The sequence below is a fragment of the Aphidius gifuensis genome, linkage group LG5 (genome assembly GCF_014905175.1).
Source record: "Aphidius gifuensis isolate YNYX2018 linkage group LG5, ASM1490517v1, whole genome shotgun sequence".
NCBI classification, from domain to species: domain Eukaryota; kingdom Metazoa; phylum Arthropoda; class Insecta; order Hymenoptera; family Braconidae; genus Aphidius; species Aphidius gifuensis.
The window spans coordinates 21,393,798-21,410,586 of NC_057792.1; the positions used below are offsets into that span (position 1 = coordinate 21,393,798).

Below are 16,789 nucleotides of genomic sequence, written 5' to 3' on the forward strand. Positions count from 1 at the left end.
AAAAATAAAATATAACTGGGCTGATGATGGTACATATATGTATACATATGTTGAGTCGCGAGAAAAGAGATCCGCGTGCAAAACATCAACATGTCGTTTGACACAGATTTTTCGATGCGATATTGTCGAGAGAGCCGCGGTGGCTTTAGTTCGACTTAAATAAATTCGAAAATAACTGATCGCAAGGGGAAAAAATAAAAAAAATAAAAGAAAAATAGAAACACATGTATGATAGCGTATAAAACACGAAAAATAATCATCAAATAAAAATAAAAATGAATAAAAATTTGATGACGGTGACGTTGGCTGACGAAGGAACCAGTTTATTCGCATTTTTTTATAACCACCTCAATGAACACGTGCGATTCATATATGTATATTATTTTTCTCTTCGCGTCACGAATCATCACGCATATCAAAGCAATTTTTTTTTTCATATGTGTTTCAAAATTTTTGCTTATACTTGTTTTATTTATTTTTTCCAAGTTTTAAAATATGCGCTCTGATTGCATTTGATAAATTTGTTATTTCAGGTGAATAAATTCAACTTACCGAGTAATCAGCAAATTCAAACTCTGCAAATATTATACTTTTATTATTATTTTCCAAATGTCAAAATATCTTTCAGTTGCATGTACACTGCAGTTTAATAATTTTTGACTCTAAAAATAATAAATAGTTAATTCCTCCAAAAATGCATTTGAAAAATAAAAAAAAAAAAATCATGTATACACCGTGGCATCAAGTGGCACGGTGTGTCACAGCTGTCACTTCACATTCACCTCAAAATACATAATCGCATGAAAGCGAGCATTGAAATTTTAATGACTAACAAATGATTATCTGATGACACAAAACTGCACATACACACATCCCGCCATAAGCAACACAATTTAAAAACACGAAAAAACAAAAAAAAAAAAAAAAAGAAATGCGAATACAAAAATTCCACTGATATATAAATTATAAGGTTGTCGTTGTGATTATCATTATTTTTTTTCACATATATAAAAAAAATATTTATCGCAAGTAATTAATCAAAATTTGTTGATCGTTTTGTATAATAATAATTGCTTGTCGTGTGATTATAGACGTAGTGAAACAATTTACTCCGAGTTCTCTTGTGAAACAATCACAAAAATATAATATGTAATATCAATAATAATTATTGATTTTTTGTATATATACTGCACTGTATCACACACACACACACACACACATAAAAATAATAATACACATATATCCAATAAACACATGTATCCACTATTGATATGTCATTGGAAACATGTCAATTTTGTATCAATTTTCATAAACACAAATTAATTAATTTATATTAATTTATTAATTCAAATATATATATAATAAAAATATCAATTAGTTATTGATGTATCTATAGACGTATCATCACTTTCAATCAGCCAAAAAATAAATTAAAAAACAAATTTATTAACATCACAGTATAATATTAATTTGTGGAAAAAACAAAATTAAAAAATATATTTATACATAAAATCAATAATAATAATCCAAATAATTTATTGATTTTTTTTCTTTTCAATCCTTCATCAGGTATATCAAGTAACACGACAGGTATAAACACTTTCACCATCAGATGTCTGCCGGCTGATAAACAGCATCTTGCTTTCACGATGAATGTAAAAATAAAAATGAAAAAAAATATATACTTATATATATTATGACGATTATTATTTTTTCATTTTAAATATAATAAGTTTACTTGGGGAATTGCACTTGGAAACTTCCGGTCGTAATGTAATCTGATAAGACACGAGTGAATTGACCGGTGTGTGTGTGATTGTGTGTTGGTGCGCGATCCAACCTCGGAAGACACACTCGTTGAACTGTCGTATGGAGAGCTTGAAGCTCGTTTTAGTATGAAGGTTGTTGTATACTTGTTTCTTACTTTTGATGCAGACTCGCAATCCCTTCCCTTGCCTTTCTTATGTTGCTCTGAGGTATGCATTATTTTTATTTTTATGTTAAATTATATATGTATACAGAGTTTGTGATGCGCTTGAAACACGTTGTGTTACATACAATTACACAAAATACCATTGAATCGACAAAAAATGATATTTTTATCGTTTTAATTTATTTAATGAGAATGATTTTAATGAAGATTGTTTTAAATATTTTTTTCTCACATAAATAGATAAAATATTTATGGCACATGGAAAGTTTTAATTGAAAATTTTTTTATTGTTATTTTTACTGGTACATGGATGACCTACATGACCATAAATTTTATGAAAAATTATTACAAAGTTTGTTGGACAAAAAAAAAGTTTCATGAGAGCACATTGGGTCGAATAAAAAAAAAAAAAAATGCTTGTTCTTTACAAAAATTGACTGGTTTAGTCTATTTTTTTATTTGACACTTGATGTTAAACTGTAATATAACAATGTAACTCTTGTGATTTTGAAATTTAAATATTTAAAATTTTATAAATGCCAAGCAATTTTTATAAAAGTTTCAAAAAATCATATTAAAATAAAAGAAAAAATTAATGTTGTTAATATTATTATTAAAAAAATATAAAATACACTGCACACAAGTCAACTTTTATTTTCTACCAGTGTGAAAATTATTTGATGAAGATTTAATTAATTAAACTCGTTAAAACAAGCTAAAAATTAAGCAAATGATGAGAATAATTTCCAGTTAAATTTTTATTATTATTACTATTATTATTATAGCTTGTGGCACTTTTGAAGAAAAAAATAGTTAAACTTTTTATGTCAAAGGGTTGAATTTAAATGTATATCATTCTTGTTAAATGCAAAGAATAACACAGCTTTTTATTATTTATTTTTTATTGAGTAAAAAAAAAAAAACAACAACAGCTTAGTGAATTTGATATAAAATTGTATATTCATGATGAAAAACATCTTGTTGAAAATATATATTTCAAGTGAAGCAAAGCAGATTACAAGACGATCTCTTTTCTTAACCAAAACATTTTCCCACCTTCTGTATTACACACTAATACTGTAGATGTATATGTATTTTATTTTTTTTCTCATCACCATCGTCACCACCATCACCATCACCAACAACCACTACTACTATTGTCTAATCCAAGCAAAAAAATATATAACTCTGTTTGCCTTTGCTTATCCTTGTGCACCAACACAAACTCCAAGATCTATAAATTCAAGTTGAGCTTTTCAAAGTACTTTTCGTTTAAGCTCACTGAGACTAAACTCGTTATATTCGCGAGCGTAACTCAAGTTTTGCTTTTTGGAAAGATATATAATATATGTATACATAACACATGTATTCACACTTAACCAGCATAAAACCAGTTTTAGAAAATAAAAAAAATTAATAAAATATATAATATAAAACAATAAAAAATAAAATTTAAATTTGATAAAGAAATAAAAATTAATTTTCCCAAGAGAGATAAAATAAATTTATAAATTAATAAAAAAAAAAAAAAAAATTACACATTAGCATGATGTATTATTTTATTACAACAATCATTTGTTTTTATTATTTTTTGAAATTATCAATGATTACATTTCTTTTGAATGGTGATTTTGTTTGCTTAATTTGCCTTGCAGCTGAATAAGTATAGATTTCTCTAAATAAGCCCACTTTAATTTTCTCACGTTCCACTCGCACGTATTAAATATACCTATATATATATATACATGTATTGTATATTATATGGCAAAAAACATTGAGAGACTTAACCAACACACATTCATTTATTTATTTATTTATGCAGACACACATTGAAAGAGAAAAAAAGAGATAGCTAATTGTTGGCCTTGTCGAATTGCAACAATTTTCATTTCTACTCTGTATTCCCATCAGACTCATAATTATTTCAGATGGATATAATTACTTTTGAACGGATATACTATTATGCTACACATTAAGTGACCAAAGAAGCTGTTGCGTGTGTTGTTCTGGCTGCTGTCCAGATGAAATCTTCTCCAAGGCTCCATCCTTATTTTCTCGCCTTTTATTTATATATATATATATATATTATTTTATTAACATTTAAATAACTGCATGATTCAAGTTTATTTTTTTAATTGAAATTAAAGAAAAAATAAATAATAATTAAAAATTTTATGAAAAATAAAATTACAAATTGCCAGAAATATTATTATTATTTTTTCTAATTTACGTTTGAATTATATAAATTTGTATTTCGTAATTAAAAAAAGGTAAAAAAAAAAAATATAAAATTAGCAAGTTGTATAGTCAATTAATTTAAAAAAATTCAAAATCCCACACAATCGGAGTTGCCAGTAATTAGGCCCACTCGCTGGGTTAAAAAAAATGATAATAATAATAAAAATAAGCGCAGCATAAAGTAAAAAATAAAAAATAAAAATCAGCCAGCTCAAGTTGTATATTTGACTTAATATTTTGACCGAGACCCCAGGTGTAAGTTAATGTTCATAATCCGGATATGAATCAAACCTGTATATCGATTTGACAAGCAAAATAAAGAAAGAAAAAAAAAAGAATAAGACGATGATCAAAAGTAACAATAAATAAATGAATAAATGAAATCAAATGAGAAATTTAATTTTCCTATATATGTATATCTAATATGATATGACTTGAATTAAAAAAAATTTCTCCAACAATAAAAGGCATGAAAAAATTATAAATAAATATATTAGCAATAGATAAAAATTTGCAAAAAATATTTATATATAAATTTACATTTAAAAATAAATAAATGAAAAAAAAAAGAGAGTAAATATCAAATTGTCGCGATCGCGTGCTTCAAGCCGGTTGTATTTATAAACCGGGCATTAAAACCGACGGATAAAAAAATAAAATAAATTAAAAGAAGACCGGTATCCCACCTTGCTTGCAACTCTTTCTTATATTACTTTTTTTTCTTTTTTTTTCAATTGCCATACATGCATCTGATGCTCTGCAAGCTGCACACACTTTAGCGGCTAAACCTCAATAAGCGTAAAAGACTACATACACATATCCCCCTTGCAAAAATCAAATGATATATTATCAATTTTCAAGGCGCAATCACTTTTTCTTGCTTTATTTTTTAAACCAAAGTTTATTTCTATCTTTGCCAAAAATATTATCACTTTTTAAAGCTCATATTTATTTATTACAATACACAATTAACGAAAATAATAAAAATAAACCAGAAGATATATTTAAGATGATAAAATAAAAAGCTTAAAAATTTGTATCGCGTTGCATATATAAAATAATTCTTGGAATATTGTTTTACTGTATATGTAGTATACATTTTGTATCAAGCTAATATTTTATTTCATTTTTCGTGATTGAGGGGACACGTTATTTTTTATATTTTTTTTATTTTTGATTTTAGAGCTACTATAATACTATACATGCGTTGGTAATTATATTATCTTTGCCTTTGCCTTTGCCTGCACACATCTTAAAATATATATATAATAAAAATTAAGAAAATATATATATTGAGAAATAAAAATTTATTTTTATTATAAAATGAAAATAAAAAAAACATAAGTTAAAATCATGTATAGTCACACGAGCACGTTAATCTCCAATTCATCATAGTTTTCATATATTTTTTATTTTTCCACCTTACACAACCTGCGCAGTTTACTTTAAATTAAATGTTGATAGAAAATAAAATAAAATAAATGCATTAAATTAAGAAAATTTCAAGTAAAGATTAAACTTTTCTTCAACAAATGCAAAAATAAATAGACTATAGCCAGCTCCTTGAAATTTATTCTTTCGATAAAACGACTTGGTAACGAAAATAGATAATAAAGTTGTGGTGGTTTTGATTTATCAAAAACTTTATAGTCAATACAAATATACAGATAAAATAAGTAAAAAATAAAAAATTATATATTTCCATCTGCTTTTCTTTCAACACAAATAAACACAAATACAAACTGTTGAGAAAAAATGAAATAAAAAGCATATATCAGCATCAAAATATCTAGCTATATACATTTTCTTGCAACACTTTTAAAATTTCTTGTTTTTCAATTTTTTACTTTTTTTTTTTTTTTTCATTGTTAAAGTCTACTCTGTTCATGTACCACTACGGTTCAGTGTGTGCAGCTAAAGAAAATAGAAAAATGGGATATACATTGTGTCGTCGTGATTTTAGAACGTTCGACTTTTACCATGAATTTTCAACGTGGTAACTTGTACGTGAAGTAGATTTTGGAATGGGGGTTGAAATAAAAGAGGGTGATACAAGAGAAACTCAAGGAAAATGTTGGTGGTATAAGAAAAATAATCTTGTACCTTGGCACATGATGTATGGAAGTCTAAATCGAGTTTTCGTTTGTTTGTAAATTTAGTTTTCGTTTTTCTGGATACATGTTGAGCTAGAATAGTAGAGAAAAAAAAAATGTTACAACAAAATAATAGACTTTTATAATCGTAAATGGATTAATTATAAATTTATACAATTCAAAGGAAAATAATAAAAATAATAATAGCTGTGACATTTGTTTGGTGGACAAAAAAAAATGAGGATAATATAGAACAACCAAAATAATAAAATAAAAAATAAAAAAAATTCCAAGACAGAGTTTATAACAGAGTTATGCGAGACCAAGAAGAAAAATCAAATTTGTGGCTTCATAGTCCCAGTGCGACTGCGGTCGAGACATAACATTTTGCACCATTCAAGTTGCATTTTATATATATATCTATTTCTGGCTTATATTTTTCATTTTATTTGGTCTGATGACATTAAGCTCTGTTCTTTGGTCTAATATTCAAATGACATATATTATATCTTTTACTATCACCACGACTCCCTCTTTTTTTTAAAAATCTTTAAACAAAAAATAGATATATAATAAAAAAAAGCAGATGTATTTGTGTGTGTTTTTTTTTCTTCCTTTATCTATCTGCTTCAAAAGAGTCATCACACATATAGATAATTTTTTTCCAATATCTTCATCCAAGCGTGATATTCTTTATCAGTTATCAATATTATTTTTCTTCTTTCACTTAACAAAAAAATATTTAAAAATCATATTCAAATACAAATATCTAGAAATAATAAAAAAATATGTTGAAAAAATAATAGAGGGTGAATATGGCACACCCGTTGAGACAGACATGAATTTTTAGTGTGTGTGTATATACGTGTATAAATAATGGCAAAGTTGCGGAAGTGATTTATTGTATGAAGAAAAAAAAAAAAAAAGATGAAAAATTTGTGGCGAATAATAATAAAAAAAAAAAAAAAAAATGGAAAAAGCAGGAGAAATAATGAAAATTAGGAAAAAGAAAAAAAAAGTGACGCAGTGGACAAGCTTATATATATAAACATTAAACAGTGGGCATATATTATAGTTACTCGTCGTAAAATGAAATAACATCGTTGCATTCAGCTCAGCTTCTTCTTAATTATGATTTAATACACTTTATTTATTTGTCTTTTCGAAATACCAAAGTTATTTTAAAACAAGCGCATATGTGACATATTTATTTTGTTCATTTTAAGTAATTATATTTAAACTCGTTATTTTATCAAGTAATTAATTTGTTAAAAGGGTTTTTATGAAAATATATTGAAATAACTAAATAAATATAAAATGGTTTTTCATTTTTGAAATGTTTATTAATTCAGTGGCATTAAATTTATTAAAAAGACAAACACAATAAAAATAATAATAATGATAATAATAAATTGATTGGATTTATCAATTTTTGTCACTCATTCAATTTAATTTAATTTTTCAATATACAGTATATATTTATGTAGAAAAAAAATAATAATAATTAAATTATTTAATAATGGAATTGGTGTGAAAAAAATAAAATGCGAGTGATATTTATTATTTATGGAGGTTTTTATTCTTCAAAATTCAAAGTTCTTCAATAAATTTAAATATATAACAACATTTTGTGGTTTTGTACATATATATATAAGAGAGAGGATGGATGAAAAAATAAAAAAAATATATATATTCAGTTATAATGATGCGAAGAATTTGCCGGGTTAGTTGTCAATGTTTATGGGATTTTGTGGTTAATTTGAAAGATAATTTAAAAAAAAAATTACATCATGGTGGTCACTCATACAAGCAACTATACAACCTCCCAAGTTATATCTCGTGTCTCATTGGTAAAAACAAAATTTATAAAATATAATCGCGTGCACGTCCGGGTGTGAAACTTAAAAATCCAGTTGTTTGCCACAGTTCAATACATGCCATCAATTTTTTTAAATATATACATACCAAAATAAGAGAATTTTGTTTCAACAGTATAAAGATTGTTAAATTACATATTGAATATATATATATGAAGATTGAACCGGTTTAATTTTTTTTATCCTCAAAAGTCATTACTCTTATTGGTATTATTTAAACATTAATGGATACATTATTATTTTTATATTTTACATATGATAAAGAAAACAGACTAACATATAAGACTAAAAATCTAAAATAAAAATTAATATGTACCTCTTATCTATTTTACCCGGGTAAAATAAATATTTGACTAATGATAAAATTCAATATTTTTAGTAGATATAAAACACGAATAAAATCGAGTCGAGTAATAATTCAATTCTCAAAGGTAAAACAATTTAAAAATTAATAATCATGCTGATGATGATAATATGGATAATTAGCATTTGCATTTGCAGTAAGTACATGTCTCTATACAATTATTACAAAATATTATTTTTTATTAATCATTTTGTATTTCGAAAAAAAAAAAAAAAAAAAAAAACAGATTGCCATGGTAAAATTTCAAGTAAAATATATGGTGGAAGACCAGTTGCTGTGAAAAGTGTTCATCCATATTTGGTATCAATTCAATATTTAGAAAATCATTATTGTGGTGGAAGTATTATATCAAAAAATATGATATTGACTGTTGCAAGTTGTCTTGTGCTAGAAACATCACCAATGGTATTTCCAGCAAATATCAAAGTCGTCATAACGGATGGTACCTCCGACATTTATGATGAATATAATAACAATATGATTTATTCAGTGAGTTACTTTTTAATTCATCATGAATTTAAGCCTCAAGATTCATGGCGAAATGATGTGGCTTTGCTAAAAGTAAGTTATCATTGAATAGCTGAAGGTGTTGTTTGTGTCTGTATATTTGCAGATGATGTTAATTATTTTTACAGCTAGAAAAATCAATTTCATATTATACTGATAGAATGAAGGTTTATTTGCCAACTTCATGGGTTCATCGTGCAACTGCAATGTCGGTTATTGGTTGGCATAATACAAAAAACTTGAATATTATTTTGATGGTAGTCCAATCTACAAAAAAATGTGAGGAGATTTTTCAGAGTTTTAATTTTCGTCATGATGAACAAAAGTGTGCTTTGGCAGAATATGATCATACAGGAATATCCGAGGTAAATTTTTATTAATTTATTTATTTCTTTCAATTTTATTTATTTTATTTATTTTATTTATTCAAAGGGTGACAGTGGTAATCCATTATTTCAAGGCCGAACAATTGTTGGATTAGTCTCGTTATATTTACCAGATAAACCAAACAGCGTTATTCTCACTGATGTTTATACACAAGTTCACTGGATTAAATCTACGATTATAAGATTAAGAATTTTATTAAGAAAATAACGAGAACAAAGAGTTGTCATCTTTTATATAATTATAATTTTACTAAAAATCATTAGAGTTTTTGAAACTATTTAGCAAATAAATTATTACATGGCCTTGGCTTCCATAATCTTGTGACAAAATTAAAGTTAAAAAATTATAAATTTCCTTATATTATTGTGTCAATAATTTAAAAGATAAGGTATCCGAAATATGAAAAACAAAATTTACAGCTATATTTAATTTGTTGGTTTTGCTTATTCAAATATTTACCAGATAAAATTTATTTTATTGTTAAAATGGAAAAAAATAAAATGAATATTATCATAAATTTCGTACAATTAATTTGAGCATGAATTTGAAAAATATTTCTAATTATAATTGTATATTTTAATTGATAATAATTCAAAGTGTATAAACGAGACAGAACGTGAAGAACAAATTGTACTTTTAAATTTACGATTGTCAAGTATGTATAATGTATATATATAGGTATATATTAAAAAAAGAGAAAATCTTTGGTTGGTCTATATAATGCTTACAATTGCAGCAAATATATGTATATAATATAAATACGTTCAATGACCGGAGTTTGCTATTAATGGGCTGTGGGCTTTCATTCAAAGATCGTAAAGTTTGCCGCGTGGTAATTGCGGTCCAACAAACTCGCTCGAGAATAAGATTCCTTGGAACCATATGCGCTTTCAAGCAAATTTCCAACCCCACAAATAAATATATATATATATATACAATTTCTTCGTTCAAAAGGCATGCGGACATATAGGTACAACCTTTTTTTTTTTTTTTTATTTTTTAAAATTCTCCTTTATCGTTGCACTGTAGTATTGTATTTTTCGAAAAATAAAAAAAAAAAATAAATAAATATATTATTTTTTTTTCCTCCTCTTTTTATTTTTACAACCGCAGACCTCACCTCATTGTCAGTGGTCGCGAGTAATATTTGTGTGTCATTCCATTGTTGTTGAGAGCGAGTTGATCCAGTGGTAGTCGCACAATTGCTTTACCGCTAATCAAATGCTTTAAACATATTTTAAATTGACTTCCCTCTCTCTCCTCCTCATCCACCCCCCGTGTAATATGATTTATTTATATTTTTTTTTTTATTGTTGCATTGTATACATGCAGTGTATAAGAAAAGAAAACGAAAAAAAAAGAAGAATGAAAAATTAGTAATGTATGGTGCAGGAGTATCTATAAATATACATATGCATATTTCGAAAGGGCACTATGCAGTTGAAAAAAAAAATAAAAATAAATAAAAAGGGCCGTTATTGGATTGCCAAATACATGCTGGATAGTCACGATCGGGTTTACAGATAACGGTGTGGCCAAAATTACTAAGTAATCGCTTCGCTTCACTGACTTTTGCGCTCGCGCGTGCATGTGCGCTTTATTTTTTTTTATTATTATTTTATTCATGTGCGCCCTCCATATAACATGACATAAATTATCAACGCACGTTTTATTTATTTATTTATTTATTTATTTATTTATGATTTTTTAAATTAATATTAATTGAATTTTGAAAAAAAAAAATATTTAATCAAATTATCCATTTCTGTGGTTTGTAAATAAATATTTCATTTTTTTTTTTTTTTTTTTTTTGTACATTTGGAAATTAAATTTTATATATAAAATGAAAAAAAAAAAAAAAAAAAAGTCATGATGATTGTATAGTTGAGGTGAAAATGAAATGAAAATTAGAGTAGATAGAGAGTAGTACGTCAAAAATGTTTTCATCCCTCGTCTAAATTGCTAGAGAAGTTCACGTTGCAAAATGAAATTGGCTCTCGAGTGGACGCGTGTGTATACATCGCGTACCGCAACGACGAGAGGAATATATGAGAAAAGTAGTGAAAATATATATATATATAGAAACGAAAATTCTTTTAAAAAGCAAAGAATAAAAAATAAAATAAAAAAAAATATAGAATAAATAGTAAAGAATAAAGTGGTGAGGTGCACATTTCGCAAAAGGAAAATCGATTGGCACGAAACGAACTCTCGGGACTTTAATATATATATAGTCGCATAGACATAATGGTGGGCGGTGTGTGTGTACTGATCAAACGAGCAAAATCCGCCGGGGCTTTTTAGCTTTCAGGGATATGTCCGTTGTTTTTTTTATTTTTTTTCTTTCGGTTATGTCAAAAACGTCAGCTATTTTCGAGATTAGATGTGAGGTGAAAGTCCATAAAAGATTTTTGTCAAAACGCTCATCACATCTTAACTCGAGAGTATAAAAAATTTACAATGAAAAATTCAATAAAAAAAGAAAAATTAATTATCTATATACATGTACATATAGATATACATTTTTTTTTTTTTTTAGATTATAATTAAAGCTAAAAGCTTTGGACCGAAGAAAAAAAAAAAAAAAGGAAAAAAAAATTAATTGAATAATCACGTTCTGAATTGTCCCCAATACCATCATCAATTAATTGATAGAAATAAAAAAAAGAGAAAATTCAATTGTTATGTGAAATAAAAAATAAAAAAAAAAGAGAAAAGGTTCATTTCTCACTCGACTAAAACATCTGTGTCTTTCAATAAATGTGTTTACTTTCTTTTACTATATGTCATTGTGTTTGTATTTGTAAATGTATATGTGTGTGTGTGTTTATCGCATTCATTGACATAATCCATAGAAATGGGCTTGAGTAAACGTTGGATAGCGATAACTCTTCCAGTATCAGCGCAGCCGAGTTTTAGTTGGGTCATGAGAGAAAATCCGTAACATTGAAGAAAGAAGCAAATAGACTGAATCATTAAAAAATAAAAAATAAAAAAAAAAGATAATAGGGCTTGGATTGGATTGGAGAGGATTAAAAGCCAAGTGACACGACATCACACATGTTCACATGTCAAATTATCACAACAATTAAAACTACATACCATTGAATCTCAATAGTATCTCAATATCCGTTTATTCATTTATTTATTTATCCACAAAATAATCATAGTCTCGGTTGGATATTTAAAATAAAATTTCTCTATTTATATTTAATTGATTGCTCCAAAAAGAAAATATTTAAAATTAATTTTATTTTTCACTTAAATAATATATTCTCATTGAATAAAATATTATACATTATTTATCATCTTTTTTTTATATTTCTCAAACGATAAAATCAATTGTTGGAAGAACTCCATTGCAATGTGAAACTTGGTATTTTAATAGATAATAAGTACATGTTTTAAAAAGTAGAAAAAAAAGAATTGAGTTGGTTCTTTTGTGAATTGACATAATTAGCTTGGCGGATATTAGAATGTGTTATTGCAAGACACACATGTATACATATGTATTGTGTATGTGCATATGTGTAAAGGGGGAAAAAGGCCATTACCAACGATGACTCGACACATATTATATGAAACACCCGGAGTGGACAAATTGTATTGTAAAATCCATAACACAGGGTGAGTCAAATTGTGGTTAAATTATTATTTAATTAAAAAATAACAACGTGTTATTTATTTTGTATAAATAATTAAAATTCAAGATTAATTAACTATTGATTATAAATTAGAAGAAAAAAAAATAAAATATATACTCTCATTGATTAAATATTTTAATTTCATTATTTTTCTTCAAGTATATTTTACTGGAAAATAACATAATAATTATATCAATAAGATAATTTACACACACATTTATACAACTTTTGGTTTTTCTACAATTTAAATATTATCATTCATTTTGAGATAAAGTTCAAAACTACCGATGCATTTAAAAATTTAAAATATTTAAAAAACAAAAAATAAATATGACTTTTCAAGCAAAGTAATCATAATAAAAAAACGACAAAGTAACATCTTTGCAGCTACGTAAAAAGTGGAATTTTTAATTTTTTTTTATTATTCATATTTTACTTAACTTAATAAATATATATAGTTTCAGCATTTATATCCTATACATAATTTTTTTCCTTGCAATTTTTTTATGTAATCTGATTGAATTTCCCACGGAAATATAAACTCACTTTGCATATATATGTATATGTATATGTATATATGAAGGTAAATTTGTTGTTTGCGAGGTTATAAGTGTTGCATGAAATTATTGGCTGACTTATCGTGCCAGCAAATCAATTAGGCTAATAGTTGTTTGCCAGATAGTGTTGATGTTGAGGGAAATAAAAAAACATCAATAAATAGTCAGACCAGTTGGATGTCATGATGTAAAACAATATTTTCAATTCTTACTTGCAATTTTTAAAACGACAAAAAAAAATCTATATTATCAATTATCTAAGCTTGGTTGAAAAAAAAAATATTTATGCATTTTAATTTGTTTTTTCAAGATCATTTGGCAAATCCATTTGGCAAATGAAAATTAAAAAAAACTATATATACTTTTGAATTGTTTTTTTTTTTGCAAGTTTAAATAGACATCACGAAAATTGAGCTTTTATCGAAAATAAGGTATATACATAGGTATACTGTATATTTGACCTCATTTCTATTTATTTTCATTCTCATTTTGAAAAAGTAGGTGGTAAGTATTGTATTTGTTTTACAAAATAAACAAACACATTCTCATTATCTCAATCGTAACAGTAGTTTGTCCAAGTATAAATAAATAAATAAATAAATAAATAAATAAATAAATAAATAAATAAATAAATACATTGTATATTGACTCTACCGATTAAACAAAACCGGATGTGTCTCATCGATTTTTGCCAACTCAGTAAGTATACTAAAATAAAAAAATAAAATTAAATGTTAATATGTATATATAAATAGATTGAAATCCTTCTCCGAGTCAATTACACCACATTGACAATTTTTTAAAACTCTTTTATTTTTTTCGTTTGGCATGAGACAAAAAAAAATTAAGCCATGCTGCGCGTGGGCATTCAGGATCACTTGAACACAACTGCAGTCTGCAGCAAGACAGGCAGTAAGAAAAAAAAAAAAAGAGGGAAATGAAATTTATTAATAAAATTATCATTGATATGATAATGACAACGTTTTTTTTTTTTTTTTTTGTTTAAAAAATAAATATAAATGAATATAATATAATATTTGGACATATTTTTTTGGCTGACATTGACAATAGACAATGATTTATTTGAAAAATAAAATAAACTATTTCAAAGAATTATTTCTTGCATCGATGCAAGTGGCATTATGATGAAAAAAAATGAGAAATGCATTTATCTGTCAGTGACAGAAGTATATATTATATATATAATCATTTTGAGGCTATCGATTCTTGACTTTTTATTTCTTTTATTTCGACGCTTCATCTTCTTATTCATCTTCGACGCTTCATATGCCTTTATTCTTTTTTTATCTCTTACTTTGGGCTAATTCTTTTCGTCTTTTGCTTTTGTCATCCAATGGCTCGTATCTTATGATACGAAAGACCTCATCGAACTTTATACATTTCGTTTGCTTCTTCAAGTTTCTTTCCTTATATATATTCATCAGATTTTTTTATTTTTTTTTTATTTTTCTTACTATATATCTCTCTGTCTCTCTTTAGATCTTTTTGGGCTCCCTCAACAATCGTCTTTTCATCTTACCCTCTAGGGCATTTCTTACCCACGCCATCCAAACTCTTATAACCCAACGCGCCAGTTATTCACACTCTTTCGGCTTATATTTCTCTCTTTTTCATTGGTTTTATTTTATATTTTTTTATACGAGAGAGTGCAAAGAAAGCCACTCACCTGCTTTATAAGCCTTTCAAGAATGGCGCTCATTGTGTCCAGCGACGTTATTATTGTAATTGAATGGTTGTGTGTCTCGTGGGGGGATTCAGATAACAACTTCATGGTCAGACCAACTGACAAAAAAATAAAGAATAGAAAAAAATATATAACTAAATTTGAAAAAAAAAAAAAAAAAAAAAACAAATCCAATTGTGCTTTTGTGATATTTAATTAATATGAGAACCTTGAGTCGCGCGTATTTGCTAAAATTCAATGGCTTTAAAAATTAAATTTAAATATATATAATGTGTGAGAAAAAGATAATCACAAAACTCGACAGCCATGATTTTTATTACTTTTTATCATAAATATATCTTGAGTGTTATAAAAAATGTCTTTTCTCCCCTGTATATAATTTTCTTGCAAAAATGTTGTGATTATTTTCTAAAATAAATTTATAAAATTATTATTTTTTTATATTTTAATTAAACCTCGCTTGACGGCGTATCAAACGGAAATTTCATTTTGTTTTCCAGTGAATTATTTGATTTAATCAAAATAAAAAATAAAAGAAAAAAATAATTCTCAACTTTTTTTACAGTTAACCATTGTGTGTGCTCAAGTTCATATTTTTATTATTTTTATTATTTTTTTCATGTTATTAATTGTCTATTAGTTTAAATTAGTTGAAAGTATATACCAAGGTGAGTATGACATGACTAGCAAACAAATTATACGGCTCGACATCTTCACACAACTGTCAAATAAATAAAAAAAATTAAATTATAACCGAAAAAAAAAATATAAAAAGTAAAAATAAAATATACATGTATATATTCTAATTTAAAACAAATATAAATATAAATATATATGTACAGTTACATCAATATAGATATGTGCATTTTGTTTATCTCTGTACAATATATTATTTTCATCAAGAGCAATAACATTATTTGTTGACGGTTGCTCATTACAATGAAAGCTTTTTACAAATAATTCACGTACACTCACGCATGCATTTTGAGGCATATTGCATTTTCAATTTATATCATCATTCATTTCTTAAATAATATCATGAAAATTTATCAGATTGAAATTATTAGTATATAGTGATAACAAATATTGATTTTTCAAAAACAATAAAAACCATGAAAATTACAACAAAAGATAAATGGAAAACTTGGATAAAATATGTAATCCAATTCACCTTCACTCACTGCTCACTGTGTACATTCACGACACAGTGAAAAAGTTAAAATTTACTCACACAATAGGTAGCGTTAGTCCATAAATTGTTGCAACCTTTTGTCGTACCTTCAGACAGAGACAAAACCATCAATTTCTATATAAAACTGATAAGTTTTTTTTATTTTTTCACTGCTTTTTCTTGCATATTTTTTTTTTTCGCACAGCATTGACGTTCTATTCTACATACCAAGTATGAAAAATATGTTCTATTGTACAAAAGAATAAAAAATTGAGAAAGAAAGATAAAGATGCAAAAAAAAAAAATAAAAAAA

At 26.0% G+C, this 16,789-nt stretch overlaps 1 protein-coding gene across 1 annotated transcript; it reads left to right on the forward strand.

The window, feature by feature from the left end:
* Window positions 1–8,862: 8,862 nt before the first annotated feature.
* LOC122856571 (granzyme C-like) lies at window positions 8,863–9,606 on the forward strand. The gene is made up of 3 exons (XM_044158253.1): window positions 8,863–9,066; window positions 9,141–9,377; window positions 9,445–9,606. The coding sequence occupies exons 1-3, from the start codon at window positions 8,863–8,865 to the stop codon at window positions 9,604–9,606; spliced, it is 603 nt and encodes a 200-aa protein (XP_044014188.1).
* The last annotated feature ends 7,183 nt before the right edge of the window (window positions 9,607–16,789 follow it).

Bases quoted from the DNA above. Each gene is read 5' to 3' on its own strand.
- LOC122856571 (XM_044158253.1), top strand. From the start codon at position 8,863: ATGATATTGACTGTTGCAAGTTGTCTTGTGCTAGAAACATCACCAATG. The intron at 9,067-9,140 runs GTAAGTTATCAT...TTATTTTTACAG, and splicing joins ATGATGTGGCTTTGCTAAAA to CTAGAAAAATCAATTTCATA. The intron at 9,378-9,444 runs GTAAATTTTTAT...ATTTATTCAAAG, and splicing joins ATCATACAGGAATATCCGAG to GGTGACAGTGGTAATCCATT.